This window comes from Passer montanus, unplaced genomic scaffold (assembly GCF_014805655.1).
Source record: "Passer montanus isolate IOZ18808 unplaced genomic scaffold, ASM1480565v1 scaffold292, whole genome shotgun sequence".
NCBI classification, from domain to species: Eukaryota; Metazoa; Chordata; class Aves; order Passeriformes; family Passeridae; genus Passer; species Passer montanus.
The window spans coordinates 75,695-100,280 of NW_024367619.1; the positions used below are offsets into that span (position 1 = coordinate 75,695).

Sequence of the window (24,586 nt, forward strand, 5' to 3'; positions counted from 1 at the left end):
GAGTATTTTAAGCTTCTTTATACGTGGGTTTGCTCAGATTTTATTCGTCTAAGGTTATGTCACTTTGCGATGAAGACTGCATTTCACACCTAAAGGCATGTGGCTGTTGTGTTGCAAGACAAACACCTTTTCCCTGTGGCAAATGGCCATCTGCCCAGTGCATTCAACACAGTTCAGCTGAGTAACAACAATTAATATTAATGGAGTTACAGGCTGTACTACTAATCCGCTGCCACCCTTTCTTTTTAGGGCTTTATTCATCCTTGTGGGTAGACACTTGGTACAAAAATTCCTGTGGCCTGAGCAAGAACATAAGGCACTCACTCCTTTCACTGCTACTTAAGTTAGCTGTTGGCTCCCACTCAGTGTGGAATGAGTCTTCAGTGAGCTGACAGAAAACCAAGATGTATGTCTGGCACCCGAGAGGTCCACATTTTTACTTGAATTGAGGGCTCTGTTTTAAATTTAAAGTGCCAAGCTTTCCTCAAGGACAAGTGAGTGTGATGATGGGAAGGGAAAGACAATTAGTCAGGAGCCAAGAGGGAAAGTATTTCCAGGAAGAGTATCATAGTGATTTCAGACAAATGAAGAACTGCAAGGGTGATTGCTGGGACTTGGCTAAAGTTTTAGGTACTTGGATAGCAATTTCAGCACACAGGCAAAGTAAATCTCATCTGTATGGAACACTGTGAGGCAGGGCTGTGCAGAACAGGGTCTGGCTGCTGCTCTCTGCGTGTGTAAAAGAAGCACTACTCCCAATATACCTGAAGAGTAACTGCTGAGAATAGGCAAGTCAGAAGAAATTTACAACTTATTTTTTTATGTAACCTTTACAGGGAAACTAGAAATATGTTTACACTCTTTGTAAGGAAGTTGGTTTTAAAGTCTTAGTTGATATTGCACAATACAGGAACTTTTCTTCAAAGTTTCTTACATCTCTGTAAGCAACATTAGAGAAACACACAAGAGGTATGGCACCAGTAAATAGAAAAAAACTGTAAATTATGCTTTATCATGCAAGCTGAAGCAGAATTAAAAAGCTACTAGTAAATGGCAGCATCTGATTTTTATTCTTAAATAAGGGTCATCAAGATATTTACACCTACTACATAAGAAATTAAAAATAAATGACAACTTTAAAGTTTACACTGAGATGCAGATTTTTGTGTAAATTTTAAGTATCTATCTACTCTGTAGATGGCAAAGTTAACTAACACTACAGTGTTAGCAATTTTCAATTAATTTAAGGAAATAATAGAAGAATCTCAAAGAAATGCTCACCAGTTATTTTTTGTCCCCCTCCTTACTACAGATACAGCTTGCTCATTAATTTTTCCAAGGGCAGATTTTTTTTTTGCTTGATGTGATAGTAAATAAATACCCTGCCACTTAGCACACGTACTTATTTTATCATATTTTAAAGCATCACTGCAATTTATGTGCCCTTGAATCAATAATATGTCCATTTTGAGATTTGTTTCACAGCTATCAATTTTATCAAGACAAGTGAGATACAAGTCTTAGGGCAAATAGGTTAAATAAAGTTTGGAATAAAGCCTGTTTTTAACAACTGAATCAACAGGCATTTAAAATGTTACCTAAATCAGAAGCAAGCCTTAGGGCAAATAGGTCAAAGTTTGGAATAAAGCCTGTTTTTAACAACTGAATCAACAGGCATTTAAAATGTTACCTAAATCAGAAAAAGAAGAGAGTAAAAGCCTTTTGGAGTTCAAAAGACCTTTTAAATTTTAAGCCTTGTAATTCTCTTCCAGAATTAAATTACCTGTTCAGTAGGCCACATCTAGTACTGAGGAAGCACCTCTGCATAAAAACACAACTCTGTGACACTGTTGCTTGGCACAAGACTTGTTTCTCTGAATATTATTATTTCCTCTCACCTGTGGTTTGTTAAGATAATTCTTCAAAGTAGTGTTAAGTGATTTATTATTGACTCTAAACTTTACGAGCAAAATCATTCTTTGATTGGTCCCCTATTATTTTGCATTCAGCATCAAGTTTGTAATAAATAACTCCCATCTAGCATAGTTATGACTATTTTTATGAAAAATCAGTCGTAACTGTATTTTGAAACCCCAAAGGAGTCCAGTCCTCATGTAAGCAATTCTATAATCTACATCTTGTTATTGCATACCTCCCAAACAACTTCATTCTAACCTTCAAATACTTCAGTTTTGCAGTTTCTGCCAGCTTCTGACCATAAGTGGCTCAATGCACAGCAAATGAAGTCACTGGTATTTGTCTGAGTTTATACATACGTGTGTGAAGAGAAAATTGATCAATATTTTTATCTTCATTTTAAACAAAAGTCACATTAACAGATACTTCTGAAAGAGTCAGTACAATGAACTTTCTGTATTGAAAAGTGTGAAGGGAGAAAGCTTCTTCTTATTCTGAGAACTTCCAGCCACAGCTGAAGGAAGGCAGAGTGTACTTGCAGCTTTCTGTCTGTTTTTAGTTCCCCAACTTAGAAAAGGGAGTTTTAGTGGGGCTTTCTTGGTCTGATCCATTTTATCCTCGTCCATGGCTAAACAAATTAAGGAGTATGTCTTCTGCATTCCCATAGAGTAAGTTGCACTCTTGCTATGCTGTGGGAAAAAGAGAACCATGGTAAGAATCACTCATCCAAAATGGGTCAAAATTTTGACAGTAACAAAAGGTTCCTGTGCAAACAGTTTTCCAGGGCAGACTGCAGCAGGCTTTCTGTGCTAATGACATCACTGAGCACAAGGCCCTTCAGAGTGCTGTGACCCTGGCATTTTGCACATGCAGACTCAAAGGTATACCCTGCAAAGCATAAAGGAACTTGTGAATCTTTTCCTGGGCTGTTATACATTTACTGGCTTCTAGCATAACTATTTAATATACACACTAACCCCCCTACAAAGCTCAAGTGTGTAATTCCTGCACAGATGTGATGGGGAGTACTTTTGCTGTTTTTGGACAGGTTCTATACAGATCACAGCTACAGGAGCTCCTGTGTGACATTCTGCTGGGTACCTGAAAGGCACAGCCTTCTCTGGCTCCTCTTAGCTCTGCCCTGAAACAATTTGATTATATTCTAGCCTTTTCTTTCCAGTTGCAACTTGGAACGGCAGATTCAGAATTCCTTATGTTCAATAAGGAAAACCAATTTTAACAAAACAAGAAAACCTAATAGCAGCAGGGCACCTTAATAACTTCTCAGGCAACATTACTTGAGTGTCTAAGCTTGCCAGGGAATGTTAAAAACATGAAGCAGTGGATTTAGCTCAACTACAGGCTCTTTCACACAACTAATAAGTTATTTAGAGCTTAATATTTTTTAATCTTGTGATGACTTTCCCTTAGTCTAAAGCTTCTATAGTAACTTTGTAACTGACTAGACAGTTAAAAGTTCACAAAATAAGAAAAATACATAAAATAATCCATGGTCTAATATAAAAGCCTCAGATCATTCAAAACAACAATGGACAGAAAATAAACATATCTTAGATGTTGTATTTCATTCCATTATTGTTTCATTGTGGTTTTTCCACTGCTGAAGAGGGTAATGCCTTCATCCTCTGGGACAAGTGAGGGGAATAAACTGAGTCTTGAAATTTTTCATGCAATTAATCTAAGTAGCTGCACTACAAAAAAGCCCACCACCCACCCAACCATTCTTATGCAGACAGAGTGCTTTGGTTTGCTAGGTCACAGTGGTTTAAACAGGTGGTTTAAACCTGAACACACATCTGAAGGCTTTATATATTCACAGGCTGAGTGGGATATCTAACTACAGGAAAGTAAACTGTAATCAGGAACTGAAGGCAGGCAAGTGACAAAACTCTAGCATATCAAATCTGGCAATTTGCCTCATTACATACCAAAGATGCTGTTGTATCCTGGCAACTGATAACCTCAATCTCCACAGGCTCCTTTCCCACACTTTTCAATTTTTCCAGCACTTCACTGACACCGAGCCACTTGCAATCCATGCCACCAACTGATACAATGTAGTCACCTTCTTTTAGGCCTGCTGACTGTCAAAAAATTGGGCACAGGTTATTACCCAGAATTACAGACATGTAAAATGTTTTTGTCATCACACAGTATCTGCCCCAAAGGCATTTCACTCTTAGATGCTACAAACCCATTCTCTAGCCATGTGCAACTTTATCAAGTACACAAACTACCTCTGGAGTTACCATTGATGTGATTCTGCTACAATCACTGACACCGAGCCACTTGCAATCCATGCCACCAACTGATACAATGTAGTCACCTTCTTTTAGGCCTGCTGACTGTCAAAAAATTGGGCACAGGTTATTATCCAGAATTACAGACATGTAAAATGTTTTTGTCATCACAGAGCATCTGCCCCAAAGGCATTTCACTCTTAGATGCTACAAACCCATTCTCTAGCCACACATGTGTAACTTTCTCAAGTACACAAACTACCTCTGGAGTTACCATTGATGTGATTCTGCTACAATCAAATGTTGGCTGTTTTTATGTTCTTTTCACTTTTCTCCTTAAGTAAATGAAGCCTGGGTTTTGCTATGCTGTTGTCCCCCAGAAGACATTTTCTGCAGTGTTTAGTTCTTTTTCTTCATTATTTTTATTTGTATTTCTGTGGTTACTTCTGCCTTTTCTGTAAGTAAACTGCTTTTCACTGCATGCTGCTTTATCCCTTTGAATTTTCCCTGGAAGAACAACATTACAAGCTAATAAAATATTCTTGCCCTTCTTTCCTTAGGCAGACACTACACTTTGCATTCCCTTCCTGATCCTTATTCTTGTTGCTATCTTTTACAGTATTTATCCCTTCTAACTTCCTGAGTAAGACAGGAAGCAACATTTGCTTTTATTATTTGTGACTTTCTACAAATGAACAGAGAAAGAAATCAACTCCAGTTTCATGTGATGTTGGGGATAGGGGTACTTTAAGAATCTGCAGCATATATAGCACTCAAAATGCATTCATATTATATGAATTTACTATCCTAATGTACAGAACTCAATAAATACTCCATCCATGAGTATGAAGTAGCTAAAGGTACATTTTGATGCTAGAGTCTGCAGAGAAATTGTTCATATCACACCAACATACTTACAGCTGCAGAACAAACTGGATCAAGACAATAAACCTGCACTGGTGAGCCTCCTTTCAGACTGAATCCAAGCTCTCCTGCTTCATGGTGAAGGCAAATGGTCCGTGGGGCTGTCCATCTCTGCTTGGCTGAGAACACTGTCAGTGGGCCCTGCAGGGAACACAACAGCACTCTGAGCTTTACTGTCACTTGTAAGTGAGCATTTCTGCTTTTGTAAGTCATAATGCTTTAAGCTCATCTATTGTAGATTTTACTCAGGTTAACTCCCAGCTAATTCCCCAGAAATGCAAAGGGATTTCTTGACTGTTCAGCTGGTACTTCACACAGAGTGGGATAAAGGCAACTGCCAAGTTGTTCCAGGATCTCTGTTAAGGTGAGCAGGATCTTCTGGCTGCAGAGGCTGTAAGGTCCTCTATTATTCCATGTCAGAGGAGATAAACTGATTCATGAAACATTGCATATTCTGATCCCCTTTTGCTCACTGACACATACAGAGCCACCTGAAAGACTGTCTGTGTCACATGCAAGCCACATGTTCTGCATGCCTGTCTACACAAACTAGGTATCACTCCCACCCCTTAAGTTGTGTGCAATTATCTCTTGAGACTTCATGGGACTTTTATGAAGGTTTTCAAGACCAAATGTTGTGCAAGCCATACAGAAACAGCACTTCTATTCCTTGCTTCTCTCAAGTTGACTTATACCTCTAAAGCTAGAAGGGATTTCTACAATAGCTTCTGAAAAAAATTCAATTATTACAGGCTCATTTTTTCAGGCTAAAATACTTGTGTCCCTTCCCTCATGTTAGAGTGAATTTATTGCTGCTATCAAAATGGCAGAGGTTGGTCAGTATCAGTGTGTTGTTACATACCAGCTTGTGAAAGAAGTCTTTAACTTTCACCTTGGAAAACTGAGGAGCAATTGCTTCTATTTTATGTTCTGTTTTAGCTGAAATAAAAAGAAAACAAAATGAATTTTCTTTTAAGTATTAGTTAAAACACATCAAAATTTATTTTTCTTGCATTCCAAGCTACATTGGAATTTGTCCTAAATTCTTACTAGGCTGTGGAAAAATTAATCTTTGTGGAAGTTTGTTAGACATCAGAACTGACTTAAAAATGTCTTCAGAGCTCACAGTATCAATATGGAAAACTTGAAAAAAAAACCCTCAGAATAAAATTATGCTATTCCCATCTTTATCTTATTTGTCTTTGAGAAGTTTTTAAAACCAGCACTCATAGTTTCCTACTGCATCCAAAGAGGAAAATGTACTATGAGCTGGACTAAGGTAGGGAAAAAAAACCAACAAAAAACCAGCAGTCAAATTGAGTTAACAACCCAATTTAGTACAAGAGTTGGGCTCAAGAAACAGTTACTGTAGTTTTCCCCCATATAATTTTAACTTTTCAAGTTTCCCCATTTTTTCTAGCTCACAAGACAGAATCCAGCTTTTTTTGGTGACTAACTAACTACCATTGTTATCTACCCCAAAAAACGGTGTTGCTAGAGATAAAAATACTGTAAAACAGTTCTAACAAAATAATATACTGACCAAAATATATTGATCTGTGACTGAGGAAACATGTAAGAAATCAGAACTTGTGGAAGAGGTTTTACAATGACTTCTGTGAGCCAAAGAGAAATTAGAAAAGAGAATCCATGTTTACCTCTGAAAGAATGTCCTACCAAGGTTGTTGACAGGGAAACCAAGAAAGAAGGATAAATAAGAGAAACCTGCACCTGTCTATTCCAATGAGCACTTTGTTTGTCTCCTCTGACCAATGAATAAAGTGTAAACTTATGAGCTTTGTAAGAATGTATAAAAAGCATGCATGCTAGAACAAAAACAGGTTTGAAGCCTTCTGAAAATGGAGTGCTGCTTTGTATTGTCTCCATCTCAACTACAACAGGAACTCTACAAATGTACAGTTTATTTATATTCTGTATGAAATACATATATACATTATTGTACATATAATAATATGTATTGATATATATACAAATGAGAGGCCAATCCACATGAAACCATATTTGCCTATGGTTGGATATCCTTTATTTCTGGCTGTGTACACTTACAGAGTATATCTGGAGCCTGAATTAGACTTAGGAAGTCATCTTCTGTCTCTTGCTGAGCATATTTGTGAAGTGACCGTTTATGTGCAGCTGTCAGAACCTCCTGGAGAACCTCAATGTTGCGAAGCTTTTTGCAGAGCCCACAGACCCTGAGAGCTTCTTCGTGGTAAACAATGGCTTTGCGTAAATGCGCTTTCCCTGCAAACACCAAAAACCACTGCTTGTCATCCACAGACAATAAATACCAGGCAATTTTCAAACTGTGGCTAGGAGCTGTGTGAAAGTGCCAGTTACCTAGTTGTTTTCTCTGAACTTTGTCCTTTAAAACAGCAAGAACCATCAGCCCTTCAGGCACACAGTCATACAGCTGGGACAAGGCTTTCTCCTGCTGATCTTCATCATCACCAGGCTGCACTGTAATAATGGGTAAAAACCATTAACATACACTTCTCTTGGTCTCCTGTTCATTTAGGTGTATTATTGTGAATTATTATTGAGAATTATTACTACATTCTCTCCCAATGCAGTAAAATATTTATATACGTGTACATAAATATATGAATAAGAATTTCAAGTTTTTGCTTTTATCATCTATAATATGCAAGTAATACTTACATGCCAAAACATATTGATAAAATCAGAACTATTTAGTAGTAGTATATAAAGGAGATATAACATTTCTTTTGTTTCTATGAAAGTTAGTTTACTGAATTTTTACATTTTTCTCAAAAGACAAAAAGAGCATGCTTATATACATGTATATATGAGTAAGAATCTCAAGTTTTTGCTTTTATCATCTACAATATGCAAGTAATACTCACATGCCAAAACATATTGGTGAAATCTGAACTATTTAGTAGTAGTATAAAAAGGATATGTAACTTTTCTTTTGTTTCTGTGAAAGTTAGTTTACTGAATTTTCACATTTTTCTCAAAAGACAAAAAGAGCATGTTAAATTCTGGTCATTTTCAAATTTGAGAGGGGAAAATGACCAGAATTTAACATAGATTAAAGCACCAAAGTTCTTGGCTCCAAGAATTACTCACAAACCAAATTATAACTGTATTGTGTTTATTATTTTTATTTCTATGAACATATAAAGAAGTATGATTCTTACGTTCATGGTCACACAGAATGGTGGCAGTGAAGTAATGTGCCAGAGCTTTGTAATGGTCTGACTTTATTTGTGCCAGCTTGGACCAGGAATAGGGAATATTCTCTTTTTTACTCACAAACCAAATTTTAACTGTAGCTGTGTTTATTATTTTTATTTCTATGAACATATAAAGAAGTATGATTCTTACGTTCATGGTCACACAGAATGGTGGCAGTGAAGTAATGTGCCAGAGCTTTGTAATGGTCTGACTTTATTTGTGCCAGCTTGGACCAGGAATAGGGAATATTCTCTTTCACTGGTTCCTGATTCATTGCAGTGTTAACCAGCATGTAAACCTCTCCCACCTAAAATAAAGCAAATAATTGAAGTATTAGAACTTAGTATGAGGTATTAGGAACTGAAGTAAGGGGTGTCATATTCATGCTTAAGACAATTTCATACACAATCACATCAAAGAAGGGGAAAATATGGTTAAGATGGATTGGAATTAAGTTTGGAGAAAAATTTGAAATGTCTTCTCTGATTTTTCTCACAAGAAATCAATTTTGTACAAGAACAGATGGACTACATCAGTCATACCATATGGCTTCATAGTTAAATAAAAACACCATATAATAAACAGGTCTTAATTTACAAATATAGCTCATTAATTCAGTTGAAAAAAAGAGTGAAGCACATTCAAACAGTAGATTTTTGCTACACTTTGAAACTGTGCGTCAAACATAGCGTTTAAGTTTGTGTGGTCTGGTTAAGACTGGGATATTATCATTTACACAAAGGAAATAAAACAGTTTTATTTATTCAAATAGGTTTTTTTTTTTCAAACACTGAATGCTGCTTTAGTGGATCAAACTACTCCCAACTGACAGAATCAAAAAATCTTTCCCCTGCAGCTGATCAATCCTACAGATATGTCACAGTGGCTTTACAGGGTTGGTATGAAAGGCTTTGCCTGTTTTTCTTGTATGGAACCACAGAGTAGTGTCTGCTACTCTGAAATAACTGAGAAAGCATAGGAATATCTTCAGGGCATCCTTATTTTTTGGTACATACCTCAATCAAGTATTCTGGCTTTACAGGGTTGGTATAAAAGGCTTTGCCTGTTTTTCTTGTATGGAGCCACCTTTGTGTCTGCTACTCTGAAATAACTGAGAAAGCATAGGAATATCTTCAGGGCATCCTTATTTTTTGGTACATACCTCAATCAAGTATTAACACTACCTTCTGGGGCAAGCCTATCTCACCATTTTCTGGCAAGTTCCAAGACAGCTCTGCAGGTACCAACCTGACTCTGTTTGTAAAGGTCCCTCCCTCAGTTACAATTTAGCTATTTTTTTTATTAATCCAAAAGATTTTTTGGTTTGCATACCCTTCAGCAGCTGGGAAACAAGACATGCTGTTTTCAATACTTAACAGGGAACCACACAAATACCCTGTGACCTTTTATATGTAGTTCTGTGGATGAAATCTGTATGTTTGAAAGACCAACATAAATAGCTTGTTAAAAACCTTCAGCAAGTTCACTGTTCACTGTTCATCTCCATGAACTATGAATTAAATATATTGTAACAACTCTAGAATACTATTTAAATTTTGTTCACGTTTTACTCTTCTGAAAGCTTGTGCTTTTAACTAGTTTGTGAGCTGCCCCATGTTATTTTTGATTTCTGGTAATGGTTGTTAACATTTAAATTTAATAAATATTAATATTCTATAATATCATATATAACAGTACACATATAATAATAGTGTGTGTATATATATATTTAATAGTATGTATATTATATAATAACAATATTACTTAAAGCTGCAGGTAATAACACAGCACTGTAAACATTTATTTTATAGAATAGATTTAAAGTCTCATATTTTACCTTGGCAACTTCCTGTGTCATTTTTACTAGTGTGAAAAACTCATTGCGTATTCCAGAAAGGCCAATCTGCTCAAAAACACACTCTTGAGCTTGGGCAAGCATCATTTTCACCAGTACATTCAGCATAGCTGGGCTCATGTCATAACTTGGCGTGTGAGTAAAGGTCTCCTTTAAGTAGCTTAGAACTCCTGCAATTACAAAATGGTTTTGTCAGCATGACAAAGAAAAACAAGTGAACTTAATTCTAGTATGTACCAGAATAATTAGGATTTAAAGGATATTTTCTCGTATTGCACTACAGCAATCTGAAGGAATTCTTGGTGCCTAAGAAGTTAGACTGACCTACAGGTTTTGCTTTGCATTGCCATCAACCATCCCCAAGTACAGCTGTCAAAATTACACTTCTGAGGAGCAACAGAAACTGCAAGTTTTGAGGGCACTGCCTTCAGATTTGCTTGTAAAAGTTCTTGTGATTGACCATAGGAGTGTGTTGAACTGAATGTGACTTATACATGGGAGAGGCAGGCTATGGCTTACACAGGGGACAAAAAAAGAGAAAAAACTGCACAGCTTTAAGGAGATGATAAAGGAAAAGACAAAAACATAGAAACTTAATTAAATATTAATTTTCAGATGCTGCTAAGTGTATTGTGTGTCCCAATGAAAGCTCTGATCCATGCCTGTCAACTGGAATTTTTATTTATACATATAAAAATATATTTAATAGGGCAAAAATAAGATTGTTCTGTAGACATCTGGTTCCACCAAAACATTAGTAATTGCTATCATATATCAAATCTAAAGCAAACACTAACTGTAGTGCAATACTGAGTAACAGTTTCATGCATGGAAGCATAACCTCAGCAGGCATGTCACCAGACTGGTTCAGTGAGTTCTCCTAGCCTGCTAATGCTGACAGACCTGCAGAAGTGTAACAGTAAGGCCTCTGCCTTTTAATATTCCAGCTTCTGTGATCTTACTTCTTACCACCACACTTAGTTCTGGCCATGTTGTGCAGTATTTTCCCACTAAACAGTGTCTGTGATTTTTGATTTTCCATGTTACATACACTCATATCTGAATTTTTAATATGCCATTAAACAGATTTGAAACATTGCCATCCCTACCCTTTTGCACCAAAATAATTAATCCCAAATTTACCAGGCATATCCCAAGTACGGATGGAGTGCCCTACTGAAGGGGACTGAAGTACAGGAGAAAAAAAACATGGTATTTTTTGTTCTCAACATATTTCTGCTTATCTTGAGGATAAATTCTGTGCAACATCTTCCATCCAGCACTGGGAAACAGACTCTGTATCATGCCTCTGCCAACAAAATGCAGTGTTACAGCACCATGCACAGGTACAATGCAATGCTTCCTGAGCATGTTGCTTTGGGCACCTGCAAAGGTTACTGTGGTAGCAAATAACACCTTTCCAGTTTTGCATTAATTCTGCTCTGCAAACACGTTGAAGTGAAAAGCAGTGATTTTTTTTATTTGCAAAATGGAAGGAGCAGCAGTAAAATGGAGAAATTTCCCAAGTACTGAAATTTCCCAAGTAATGAAATTTCTTTTAGATTAAATACAAAGGTTAAAAAACAATTTATTTATTTATTTTAAATATGTATGAAAAAATACTACACTTTTTTTTGATAGCTATGTATTCAAAGGAGGGAACTTATGAAAATTCAACTCTGTCCTCCACAGTTTTTAGTTGATAAAGCTACGCATGCACTGCAAACCAACAGTCACAGATGTTAGTACAGAAATAAATCTTACAGTACATATTAATTACAAAGGACATGTCTTTAAATACTGCATGTAGCACAGACGATACTTACAAAACAAATCAGAAAATCTATTTAAAAGCCCCCAATGAAAACAAAAGACTTTATAACATGTTAGTTCAAGGAAAAGGACTCCCTTTATTAGAATTTCTATTTCTCCTTGCTTGGGACAGAAATTGATTACTTTGAACCTGTTTGCCTTTGGAATCTACAGAAAACAGGTAGTCAACTTCCAATGAACTGCAACATTCACCAGAGGAAAAAATAAGATTAATTTTTAAGACCCTCATATGGAAAACTAGGCTTAAGGGTTTTTATCAAACGTGTCACTCTTGTACAGATTTGACACCAAGTTGCCAGCACTGAGGTAAAAGTTATGCTGGTGAAGCAAGGAATGAAGCAGTTAATGCTACTGCAGTAACTCTGACCTTTGAACTGCAGTTCAATAATCATTAACCACAGCATTCACTATCTTATCTGCATGTTCAGACTGCACTTCCAGGTTTTAAAGTTTCATCTGAGCTCTTCACCAGGCTTCCTGAATGCCCATATTCCTCATTTTCTGTGTAATCAGGCCAGTAGAAAATGCAGAAATCTCTATGACATCAGAATCTCTATGACATCAAAATGCAGAAATCTCTATGACACTGGGGACATTTGTGTGAAGACCTTTCCAGTATTTTAAGATGCGTACCTGCAGCTTTCTGAAAAGCATCAACAGCATTTTCAAGTCCAGCCTGGGTCTGACGATTGCATCTTGTTCCAATCTGTGTGTAGAGAGCTCCAATGTTGAATAAAACACTGGCTTTTTCAAGCAACAGATTTTGCTGGCACACTGGGACACCTGTGAAGGAATCATACCTTGGGAAACAAATATCAGAAGAAGTGTTAAGATTATCAGAGTCCATTAAAAAAACAAGTACTTTCATTCTGTTTTTCTGAATGACTAGTGGAATTATTAACTGTTCTGCTACAGTGAAAATGAAGGGGAACAGAAACACCATTATGTTCTACAAGGATAATCCACAGAATTAACCAATCCAGGAAACAGCTTTATTTGAGACAGTTTTCAGCAGGTTTTACAGCAGTGCCTCCATAAGCTCATTACATTTAAGTCAGAAGTGCCCATAAAACATCACAGAGGTGGAGAGCATACTGGGGCAGTATCCAAATGTGCTGCTACACTCTCCTACCTAGGGGCTGCCAAAGATCAACTGGCATGGTCAGAGCCTCTACTGCTTGTGTTTAAAGTTTCTATTTGCAGTTCTCACTAGAAATTTAACAGTTTCTCTTGGCTACATGGAAGTCATCTTTTTTATATAAAATAAAAATTTTGAATTCAGAGTCAAATTTTGCTCACAGATATAGTAAATACTCCCTTATAAAAAAATATGTTGCTCCTTTCTCTCATCTGGCCCAAGTGGTCTTCCTAACATATTGAAGGAAAGTAATTAAGGTCTGACCCCATTCCTTGTCCTCATTTTGTACACCTAGGTTCAGAATTCAGAAACATCCGTAGCTGTCCAAACTGAAGATTATTTCCTCTCTTTCACCCTTGTGCTAACCTTAGCCCAAATAATAATCTAGCCAATGGTTTCACTCTAAGCATGTAAAGAGTGTACTGTATTCAGGTTTACTCTTAACTTAAAAAAACAAATATGACAACACACGGCAGGGATTCAAGAGGAGACACACACTGACATACTTCAGATTAAAAAATAGTTAATGATTCCAAACGTTCTGGGGGAAAAACAAGACTAAAGAGAAACATGAACTACACACTTACCATGTAAATAGAACTCCAATGTGCCTGGTGGGTGGGAAAAATCTGTTTTCTACAAAACCAAGTTGCAGGAAATAGCTTATCAACATCTCAATGCCAGCTTCATCTCGGCTAGGAGTCCGGCAGGCCTTGAAGAACAACAGATTAAAATTGAGTGCATTCTGTTGAGTTACAGGGTGAATACTGAAACCCCAAGGATAAAGCTCTGCTTCCTTTGGACTTCTGCATATCATAGAAATGTGTGGAATCTGAGAACAGTAAGCTTAAAGCCATATGGATTCATGCCAGAAGTTTTTCAGCTGCACATAAGTAGCATACAACCTTTAAAAAAGCAAACAGAATCTGTTTGGCAAGTCTCAAAGTTAATTAAATAAAGACTGTAGGTATTTCATGAAAGCTAGAGAAGGCTTATGTTTCTAGCATAGTACAGGAAACAAACAACAGTCAGAAATACAACCTTTCTACTATAATATTTTGCCAGGTTAATCCACTTTAACACTGGCCCTGCTAAATTTAAAATACTTTAAAATAAAAAATAGTCTTTGATTAACAAAGTTTACAAAGCTACATCAATAGCTCAATCACTTTGCAGAATTTCATCTGTTTCTTCACTCAGAATGTAAAGCTCTTGGACAATGGACATTCATGCACCATGTCTCAGAAATGAAGTCAATAAGAGTATAGAGTAAGCTCAAAGTAAAAATGTCATATTTTGGTTCCATACAAATGTTATTTACAAATGTATATTAAAAGACCCCCTAGTATAACCATATTTGAACTTACTTGTCTCAGATCCATGAGATCTGCTATTTCATCTTCATACTCTGAACTGTCTTGACTATAATGTTCCAGAATAAAGTCCTAAAAGAGAAAAAAAAATATAAAATTGGAACATCTAAAATATATATAAATATTTTATATATATTTTATTATATGTTATAGATATATATAAAATATAAAATAAAAAATTAGCTTAAACTGGTTTTTTTTCCCTGCAGTTACAAACAGTACAAAATTGATTCAGCTATGATTTGAACAGGGTCTACTCCCTTTCAGTGAACATGTAACAATGAGACTACAGCAAGACAGTAGATTTATGATTTGGTATCTCAGACAAATTTCACTGTGATGTAAAGGAACCAAACATCTGCTACATTAGCTCCAATTGGTTTTAAAACAACAACACTCAGTGGTTTTGAAACGGACAAACAAACCGAGTTATCTAAAACAACAAGGGGATCAAGTGACCATAAAAACTTGCTAACAGAAAGAAACTGCCAACTTCTTGTGAGCTACACTAGGGCAATTCCACTTAAAATAACAAAGCTGCAATGACATGAAGTGGTACCATGATCTGACCATGGAATTTAACCCACAGAACTAAAAATAGAGACAAATGCTACAATGATACAAGACGGTTTACTGTGAGCTAAAAATCTGTATTGCACAATACACAGAAGTACAGAAAATACAGAGGATGGTTCAAGCAGCCAGCAAAGTACATTAGACAACAAACACGCAGAGTTAATGCTCCAACACTGCTTCCCCACTGAGCTATCCTGGTTAGAGTAAGTTGGTGTATCACTACATTATGCTGAGTAAAACCTTAATTAATACTTCCTCTCACACTTACATCAGTAATCAATACTCTTATTAGAAACAAAACCATGAAAGGAATTTTTATTCATTGGTTTAACTCTGTCTTCAAAATGGAATTTCTTATAACATTTTTGGACTTCTTGTCCTAATTAGGCAGGAGCAATGACCCAAATCAGTGGTAGTTAATTTTTAACATGTCATGATCTTGATCTTAGGACAAAACAAAAAATAATTTGTACCTAAATTCCTTCTGTTTCTTTAAAAAAATCTGAAATGGAAGTTATTACTGTTAACTATTCATTCTGAAATGTGTATGTAAAATTTACCTTGAGGGGGAGTGTAAAGTCCACATCTTTGGTTTCCTTTAGGCCAAGAGGTACCAAGGGAATACTGAAAGTCTCTCTATGGAAAAAAAAAGGCAAACAGATTCACATTACTTTTCTGCTTCTGTTATAATTACTTTTTTTTTAATTTGATGACAGGAAGTTCATACATTGATGGGGTAAAGAGAAAAGTATACAGTTCCCTCCTGCACAAGAAAATCTGCCTAATAGCCTGTACTTCTCAAGAAGTGAGTGAAGAAAGCTACTTGTCTGCTCTTTTTTTTTTTTTCCATTTAAGCCTATTTTTCTTTCAGGCAAAGGAAAGGAGACTCTCAAAGGCTGCCTTCCCTCATTTTAGCTCCTCAGCTGCTAGCAGATCTGCCACACTAAGAGCCATATTAAGTACTAGTAGATATAATCAGTATTTTACATGCTACCAATGGTTTTGTATGTAGTAGTTACGTGTGCCACATGGGAGAAGCACAGCCAAAGTTTTCACAGAGAAAGGTCTAGGAACAGCAAGTCCAAGAACTACTTAGCTTCTAGACAATGCTAGGTGTTAACCTCCAGACAAGTCAATCTCTTGAATATCACAGGGCAATAAGGATGAGAGCTGACGTTAAAAAAGGTCAGAATTGCTTCCAGATACATGGTTGGTTGTGTAGATTTAACAGATCAGTATAAAGCAATTATAAAGTTCACTAATATTTTCATTTTTCCTGAAAACAACTTTTTGAATGTCTAACCATTATTTAGAGCATTCCATTACCAACTACAAAATCCCACGTTCATTTACAATCTTGTCAGCAGAACCAGCTTTCTTACTGGTGAAAATTCTATCTTTAGATTGGCAGTAGGAATGCAGCTTCCTAAGCAGAGCCAGAGTCCTTCATAAACCAGAAAGTGGCTCTGCTAGCTTGAAAAGGACTTCCAGGATACAGAGCCAAAACACCATTTCAAGTGGTGCAAATGATCTGATTTCTGATGAGACTTTTAAAAGAAACCTCAACACTTTTACTACAGATTACATCAAGACTTTTTCCTCAAAAGGAAATGAGACATGTGGGAAAGAAATCCTAACTTAGTGATTTAATCCATTCTAGTACCATTCACATCCCCTGTAGCTATCAGCATTGGTCATTCAAAGAAAGTGAATTTAGGTTTTTTCCACAGCTAAGGTGCCACACCCATGGAGGTAACATCATGAGAGAACTGAACAGCTAGGGAGGAGATCCTGGATTTCCAGAAGTGAGCAGAAATAGCATCACCCTTCTCAATCAAGCTGAAATGTGTGCAAGTACTGGGAGGACCAACCCTTACATTGTTTTAACACAATACAGGCTAATCCAGTAAACCATGGGTGTGCCCTTATGTTAACAACTGCATGCACAATGGTCACAACAACTATTAATAGCTACTTACTGTTAAAGGCTGGAGAGCACTTAGAGGGAAATTAATTATTTTAGCTGATGAAACATAAAAAACATTTAGAGCTTAAGAATAAGAAAGGCAAAACACTATTCAAAATAGATTGGGGAAGTAGAATCAGGAGAGAGTAACAAGGATATTGCTGTCCAGCCTCAAGGCTTCTGCCTGCCTTGGGGCCTGATCTACTGCTCATCCTCCAGTGAGAATCTGAATATTTTTAGTATTTTTTAGCTAGAAGAAGAAATTGTTCTTGTTGAGCCCTGCTCTCATTTACACAGTTCTCTGTGCTCACATGCATCTAAGAAGACCTGTACAATCTTGAACAAGAAAGCCAAATCTCAAAAAAAAAAGACAAACCAAAAAAACCCCAAAATATTTTCACATCAAGTAGCTGTCAAAGTTTGCCATGGGGATGGAGGGTAAGAAGTTTAGTACAAGTTGCTGTTTGAGAAAACTACAAAATAGATATTTTGTATCAAGTCAGCCTTTAGTTGTAAGTTACCTCCCTGGAAATGTTCTTCTTCCTTTTACATTAAGAATTCCTTGTAATCCACCTGGAAGTTTAACACCTAACTGAGAACAGTGCTAAGAGGGATCCAAAATTATATCCCCATCACATGAAACATTTCAATTTGTACCTTGAGCTGCTGTTGATCAAATAGTAAATATTTTAGTTTTAGGAGGAACAAGACATATAACTGATACAGAAATTATTTCAGTATGCAGCCAATGAATACTCCTTAAGTTTTATCTTTGAGGAATCCATTGCAATTTAAAAATTAGTGTGCTCTTCAAAGTGGAGAAAATTATCTTGGAAAAAATCCAGCTTCATCTACTAAAAATTCCTCCTTTAGCCAAGGAGTTTGTGTTTTTCTGTCACTGAAGGGCACACATTCAAGATTACCTAGTCTGCTCTAAACATCAGATCAGCATTGTGCTTCTGTTCTCCAGCTAAAGAGAGGACTGTTGAATGCACCACATTTGAGAAGAGATGTTACTGTATGGCAAAGTTTGCTCACTCCAGAATGCACTGAGCCATTCCAGTACTGGAAGTTCTGCTAAGTGCCAACTGCTTGCAGTATAGTCCCAAGAGCTTTCAATTTCTCTCCTCTCTTCAAAATATCTTGGAAAAAACCCAACTTCATCTACAAAAATTCCTCTGCTTTAGCCAAGGAATTTGTGTTTTTCTGTCACTGAAGGGCACACATTCAAGATTACCTAGTCTGCTCTAAACATCAGATCAGCATTGTGCTTCTGTTCTCCAGCTAAAGAGAGGACTGTTGAATGCACCACATTTGAGAAGAGATGTTACTGTATGGCAAAGTTTGCTCACTCCAGAATGCACTGAGCCATTCCAGTACTGGAAGTTCTGCTAAGTGCCAACTGCTTGCAGTATAGTCCCAAGAGCTTTCAATTTCTCTCCTCTCTTCAAAGGAACTTCACATCCAAGGATTAGTGGCACACACATTTCCCAAGAGAAGGACAAATATGCAGACTAACCCTTAGTCAACAAATCCACCATCAAGTATGTTCTCTTCCTATCAAGCTCTCTGCTCTTTCACATGATTAGTGTCCAACATTCACACTCACCTAGAAACAATTTTGTTTTCAAGGGTAAACAGAAGATCTGTTAATAATTGAATAACTTAGCTTTATACTTACTCTGCATTTTGATAAACTTCTACTGAGATATTAAGTCCTTCCAATTCTTCCTTTAAGATCTGCAGGTCTGAGTTTACAAAACTGAGTTCCAGTAGTACTTGCTCTCGTACTTTGTTGTTGGTGGTTGCTCTGCAGAGACACATGAATTTTTTATTGCTCAGGAAAAGGTTTTCTGCAAGCTTTGTTGACCCCCTTCGACCTCCAATGCAAGCATTCCCAGCATTTTTAAGATTTCTTTTTATCTCCTTAAGAGATGATACAAGACCTCATGTTTCAGAATTTATTAGGTTTTTCTGTCAAGAGAGTGCCTGGGATAGTTTCCAGATAATAGCATGCAGCCACAGAAGATCTCCTATATGCCAGATTTTCCATGTATGATTAAGGTTCAAGCTTATTTTCAGATACATTAATCAACAAAACTAAAGCATCTTAATCAGAATCACTGCCCTACTTTATGTGATTTTTTTTTCCAGTGTAGAAGATAGGTGGGTGAAGGTGGAAGCAGTCAGGAGACATTCTTCAACAGAGACTTCCCCATCTTATAAATTGAAAAAAGCTCTGTTGAGACGTCTGATCTTAAGAATAAAAGAAAATAACTGTCCCCCAAAAGTTATTACAGAAAGAAATATCTTTCAACCAGATCTTTTTAATACAAGACAATTTTCTCTACAATTTGATTTTGTTGGATGTAAATATAATTTTGTTTGTTTCCTTTGCCATTTATGTATTTAAATGGCAACACTTTGAACTGCAAGCACAATGTATGTTAGCATTTAACACCCCCTGAGCATTTCTGTGTGATTACTTATTTGTGCTTTTGTATCACAATTTCTAACCTGAGTCTCTATACTGACAATGGGGCAACATGATATTGTCGAGATTCACATAACTCTACACTGAATTTCATTTTAGCTCAACTTCCAGAGCAGAAGACAATAAAAAGGAGAGGGTGACTTTTAGAAATTCTAAGAACAAAAGTCTTTGCACTATGTGGATCGTGGGCTTCAAGCCTAGTGCTTATTTTCAGCCAAAAGTAAAGGAACCTGCATTTCCAGTTTTTTCTCAAATTCTACTCCAGGAGGCTTCTTGTGGACAGCAATTGGTTTGTTTCTTTTAGAACTTGATGAAATTCAAATAGAATCTGCAAACATAAAGCTTGTTTACGTTTTTCCTTAGGAGACTGTAGATACAACTAATCATGTGAACTGTCTGGTGGTCAGGCTATTTTCAAAATTTCTTCTTTGAAAGAAATAGCAAGTTTTAATAGTTCAACAGATGTAAATTCATTTTAGATTTCTAAAATCTTAAAAGTAAATCTGTTCTTCTGCTCTTAAGTAGATTTAGTTCCCACTCCTGTAAATAGCAACTTCAGTATTTCAGAAGTTAATACTGGCATCAGAAACTGAACTTTAGGGTATCTAGGTTAAATGTTACCAGTTTTCACATTGGCTATCACTCACCTCTTTAACCCTTCCAAAACATCCTGAATCAACAAGCAGAAATATTAAGTGAATTAAGTATTCCATTTCAAAAGCAGGTATAACTTTGCTAACCATACAAAAGGCAGTAAAATTGTAAGTCTCACTCCTTAAGTCAATTACCAGAAAACACAGCACACTTCAGAGGCTAAAATTACCTAAGTCTCCAACCTGTCACATCTCTTGCAAGAGTGGAGATCAAAGCAGGTAACAGACAACAGGCAACCCACTGATTAATGACAAGTTTAGAAAATTTAATTTATCCAGCATTTTCACTTCTTTAAGTATATTTACTAGATTTTCTTTTTGAAGACCTATTGTTGCTCCTGCTAGCAGAGAAACAGACACTACAGGAAACTACTGCAGAAGAGAATTGGGATAATTTTCAGCTCTTCTGTGTAAGATTAGAAATCCACAGACTGTTTGCCAAAGAGCTGATCACAGGATGTAACAGCCTTAAGGCAGGGTCAACACAAGGCTATTCCTATGGGGACAGCCACATACAAAAACATACCCTAAGAAAATGTAACAGATGAAGTTACCTCAAACTGTAGGAGAATTTGGTGGCAGCTGGTGGTAACTCAGCTCAATTAGATGTGAGCTACCCTGCTACTCCTGTATCATTATTACAGAGAGGAAAGAAGGCAATGGATGGTCCTTTCTATGATGCAGCACAGAGCTAAAGAATCTTGGAAAAAGCAACAGCATAGTGGCAATACCTTTATTTGATTTGAGGAGTAAAAGGGACTCATTACAGTATTCAGCAAGGTTCACTTATCATTATCACTAGCAATAAAGCAGAACAAAGTGAGCAATTCTAACATGTGGCTCATTTACTACAACACAGTACTGAAAGGGCACTGGAAAGTAAATAATGACTCTGTAGAGCCACAGCTTGAAAATAATTCAGGGAGATTCACAAATCATTCCACAGTATGAGATGCAGCATGTTTGGGGGGAAAAAAAAGGAGAAAATACAATAGCTAAGAGACTTCCACAAAATTAAAACTAAATTAAACAATTTTTGCTTGGGCAAGAAAACTAAGAAACCATGACATGTACCTTAAAAGATTTTCAGCACCAGCTCTCATTCTCACTGCTCTTAAGATCTGCTGGTTTAGAACTGCTCTTTGATTTTGCAGTTTGCTTCGTCCAGTCTCGGCAAGAGGATTGCATCCCTAGAATTAAGAAAACAAGTTTTTTGTTGGTGTTGGAAGAAACTTCAGAGGGACTAACATGGAATTTAAATTAATCTTAAAGATTCATTTAAATTCAATGGTAAAAGCATAGGTTCTGTATGAATACAGATTAGCTACCTTGACATCAATGATGATCTGACATCAACAACAGTATTTCTTGTCTCAAACTTGGTCATGAAAACCAAAAGAGACCATGACCACAGTACATTTTAACAACAAAATTCAAACAGAAAATATCTGTTTTAAACCTTAAGTACACATGTAAGCCAGTCTCTTCTCCCCTAAAAATATTTTCAATAAATTTTGCAAATGCAACCAAAAATGACAGAATGTTATTAAGTTGCTAGGATTTTATGAAAACAGTATCTGGCAAGACAGCAACTCCCATCAAAGCTTCTGCTTAACCCTTGTGAATCACAGTTCTACACTGGTATATATGCAGCCTTGAAATACAACTCTGTCCAAAACATGCTGTGGTGCTCAAAGTTTGGGGCTCAAAAGCCTGCTTCCAGTTTTAGGATCTCTCATCTTTCCTTCTGGTGGCTCAGACCTTCAGTACAATTCTTCCCCCTCCTTCCCTAGGCTCCTCTCTTCACATCTCAAACTTGTCAAGAGAGAGCTTAACAGGGTGAAATGATGAAACTGTCAGACTCTTACCAAATTAGGCTCTTAAAGAGTAAAGTGTGAAATACAGAACTCACAAGAATGCTCCCATGGATGTGCATACCTTACACAAGACTCAAACTGCTGAAACCTGTGTTTGAGTAGGACTGAGCCATTGTATCCTGAGCACTGATAAGCTAAAACTGCTACAGATGAATAGGCCTGCATGTTTGTCCTTTTTTGTTTAAAGGAAACACTATTTTAACACCTTTTTAAAAGTATGTTAGAAATTTCCCTTCCACAATTTATTCTTTGCTCCACCACCCCTTTTAAAAAAAGTATCAAATGCCTTTGAATCTCAATACTCAAGAGTCTGCTACTTCCCTAGGCTCTTCTCTTCACATCTCAAACTTGTCAAGAGAGAGCTTAACAGGGTGAAATGATGAAACTGTCAGACTCTTACCAAATTAGGCTCTTAAAGAGTAAAGTGTGAAATACAGAACTCACAAGAATGCTCCCATGGATGTGCATACCTTACACAAGACTCAAACTGCTGAAACCTGTGTTTGAGTAGGACTGAGCCATTGTATCCTGAGCACTGATAAGCTAAAACTGCTACAGATGAATAGGCCTGCATGTTTGTCCTTTTTTGTTTAAAGGAAACACTATTTTAACACCTTTTTAAAGTATGTTAGAAATTTCCCTTCCACAATTTATTCTTTGCTCCACCACCCCTTTTAAAAAAAGTATCAAATGCCCTTGAATCTCAATACTCAAGAGTCTGCTAGCATAACCCTGCAGCCTCAACTAATAATTCTGAAGCAAATAAAATCACTGTTTTAAGGCTTACCCTTAAATGAAGAATGTTCTTTTGAGTGGCCTCACTGGGTATGATTACAAAGCTTATCAGAGTCCTACTGTATTGTCTGCTACACAAGAAGGAGGCTCAAACCTCTCTAAGACTTCTTTCAACTACTCCAGCCACTAAATTATGCATTATTTTGGACCTCTCCCTCTTAGTTTTGACTAGAAAAATTTGATTTTGTTGTAAGAGCATTTGAAAGTTTACTAACAAGCTCCAATTATGAGTGGTCAAGCAATGACATACCAGCAAAACAAAAGTGAGTATTTAAACAGAACATGAAATTCTGATCAGGTATTTGAAGTTCAAATCACGTATTTGTTGTCAAGTGAAAGCAAATTGACTTGACAACAGAGAAATGAGCTGATCAAACTAGAGCAGATTAGTACAACAGAGAAGACAATAATATTAATTTAGCTCAATTAAATTAATCCAAATAATATTAATTTTAAATATCTAGTTTGAAAAGCTTGTAATAAACAGGTAAAATGACAGGAAGCTGGTGCAAACATCTTCAGAAGCACCATTTGCAACATAACTTCTCAAAACACACCACACTGAATTACTGCATTGAAATACCACTCACAGCACGAGCCCACAGCTCTCTTCATTGAGAAAGCTCTCACAGCAAGCCTGACACATTGTGTTGGGTTGGCACAGCCCGAGTTTTTTAGGAGTGGGGAGGGCCACAGAAATGGCCTCTGTGACAAGCTGCTGGAAGCTTCCACCATGTCTGACAGAGCCAATCTCTGATGGCTCTGAAGATAGACACGCTGCTGGCACAGTTAAGAGAGGTTGGCAACGCCTCTGTGATGCCACATTTAAGAAGAAAATCAAAACAGTTCACATTTTTTTCCCAGGAGTAGTGAGGTGCCGTGCTGCCATATCGGAGCAGCCTGAGTTGAGCCCTGCCTGCCTGGCTGCCCCTGGCCAGCCATGCTGTGGGAGGGAGGACAGGGGCAGTGGTGGCTTCTCCCTCCTGGCACCCTGCTTGAGGAGAGGTTTAAACAATGCCAGTGCCATGGCATCCCCCACTGCCTGTGCAGGGCCTCAGGGCCGCCTGGCTGGCAGCAGAAACGTGGAGAGCAATCCTTTCTTTTGTCCAGAACCTGGACAAAATCAACCTCTCGGTGCTCTGAGATCCTGCAGGAATCTTTGAATTGGTGGAACTTGTTGGCAATGGCACCTATGAGCAGCAGTTTTTCTTCCAGTCAGAAAGAGGAGGAAGTGAGGGCACGTGAGGGAAAACAACATGGCGGCACCAAGGTCGGTGGGAAAGAAAGAGAGGAAGGAGATTTTCAAGTCTCAGCACCGAGATTCCTCTGCCAGCCATGGTGAGGAACATAGCGGATGTACTTTTTACTGGAGAGAATACACACATGCAGCAAACTCATTCATTCACCTCTGATTAGAAGCAGTCCTTTAACTACGAAATACGTTATGCTCCTTTACACACAATTATGCACAAAGACATAAGCACTGCACACTTTAGTGTATAACATGGTCTTGTAGCCACAAGTTGCTGTCTGCTCTTAGTCTGGTTCTTTTTCTGGGATGAAGCTGCTCTTCCCCATTTTGCTTTTCCTCCATTTTGTGTTGTCTAGTTTTTTCTGCTACTGCTATTCCAAGTTTTATCTCCTTCCATTCTATCTATGCATTTTTCATTTGAACCTCACAAATTATTTGCTCTTGCATTCATTT

At 37.1% G+C, this 24,586-nt stretch overlaps 1 protein-coding gene across 2 annotated transcripts; it reads right to left on the bottom strand.

Annotated features, from left to right (window-relative positions):
• Positions 1-1,051: 1,051 nt before the first annotated feature.
• On the bottom strand, positions 1,052-21,396 carry RHPN2 (rhophilin Rho GTPase binding protein 2). 2 transcript variants are annotated; one of them, XM_039713980.1, is made up of 16 exons: positions 21,284-21,396; positions 18,744-18,872; positions 15,657-15,732; positions 14,515-14,592; positions 13,735-13,859; positions 12,643-12,809; positions 10,159-10,346; positions 8,555-8,628; positions 8,285-8,367; positions 7,461-7,580; positions 7,170-7,364; positions 5,965-6,041; positions 5,097-5,243; positions 3,867-4,022; positions 1,691-2,606; positions 1,052-1,598 (listed from the first exon to the last, which is right to left on the bottom strand). In XM_039713980.1, exons 1-15 carry the CDS (start codon positions 21,310-21,312, stop codon positions 2,355-2,357), a joined length of 1,896 nt encoding a protein of 631 aa, XP_039569914.1. In that variant the 5' UTR covers positions 21,313-21,396; the 3' UTR covers positions 1,052-1,598; positions 1,691-2,354. The 2 variants fall into 2 exon arrangements, with proteins under 2 accessions (XP_039569914.1, XP_039569913.1); XM_039713979.1 differs by lacking the exon at positions 8,285-8,367 and having other exon boundaries at positions 8,472-8,628.
• Positions 21,397-24,586: the final 3,190 nt, after the last annotated feature.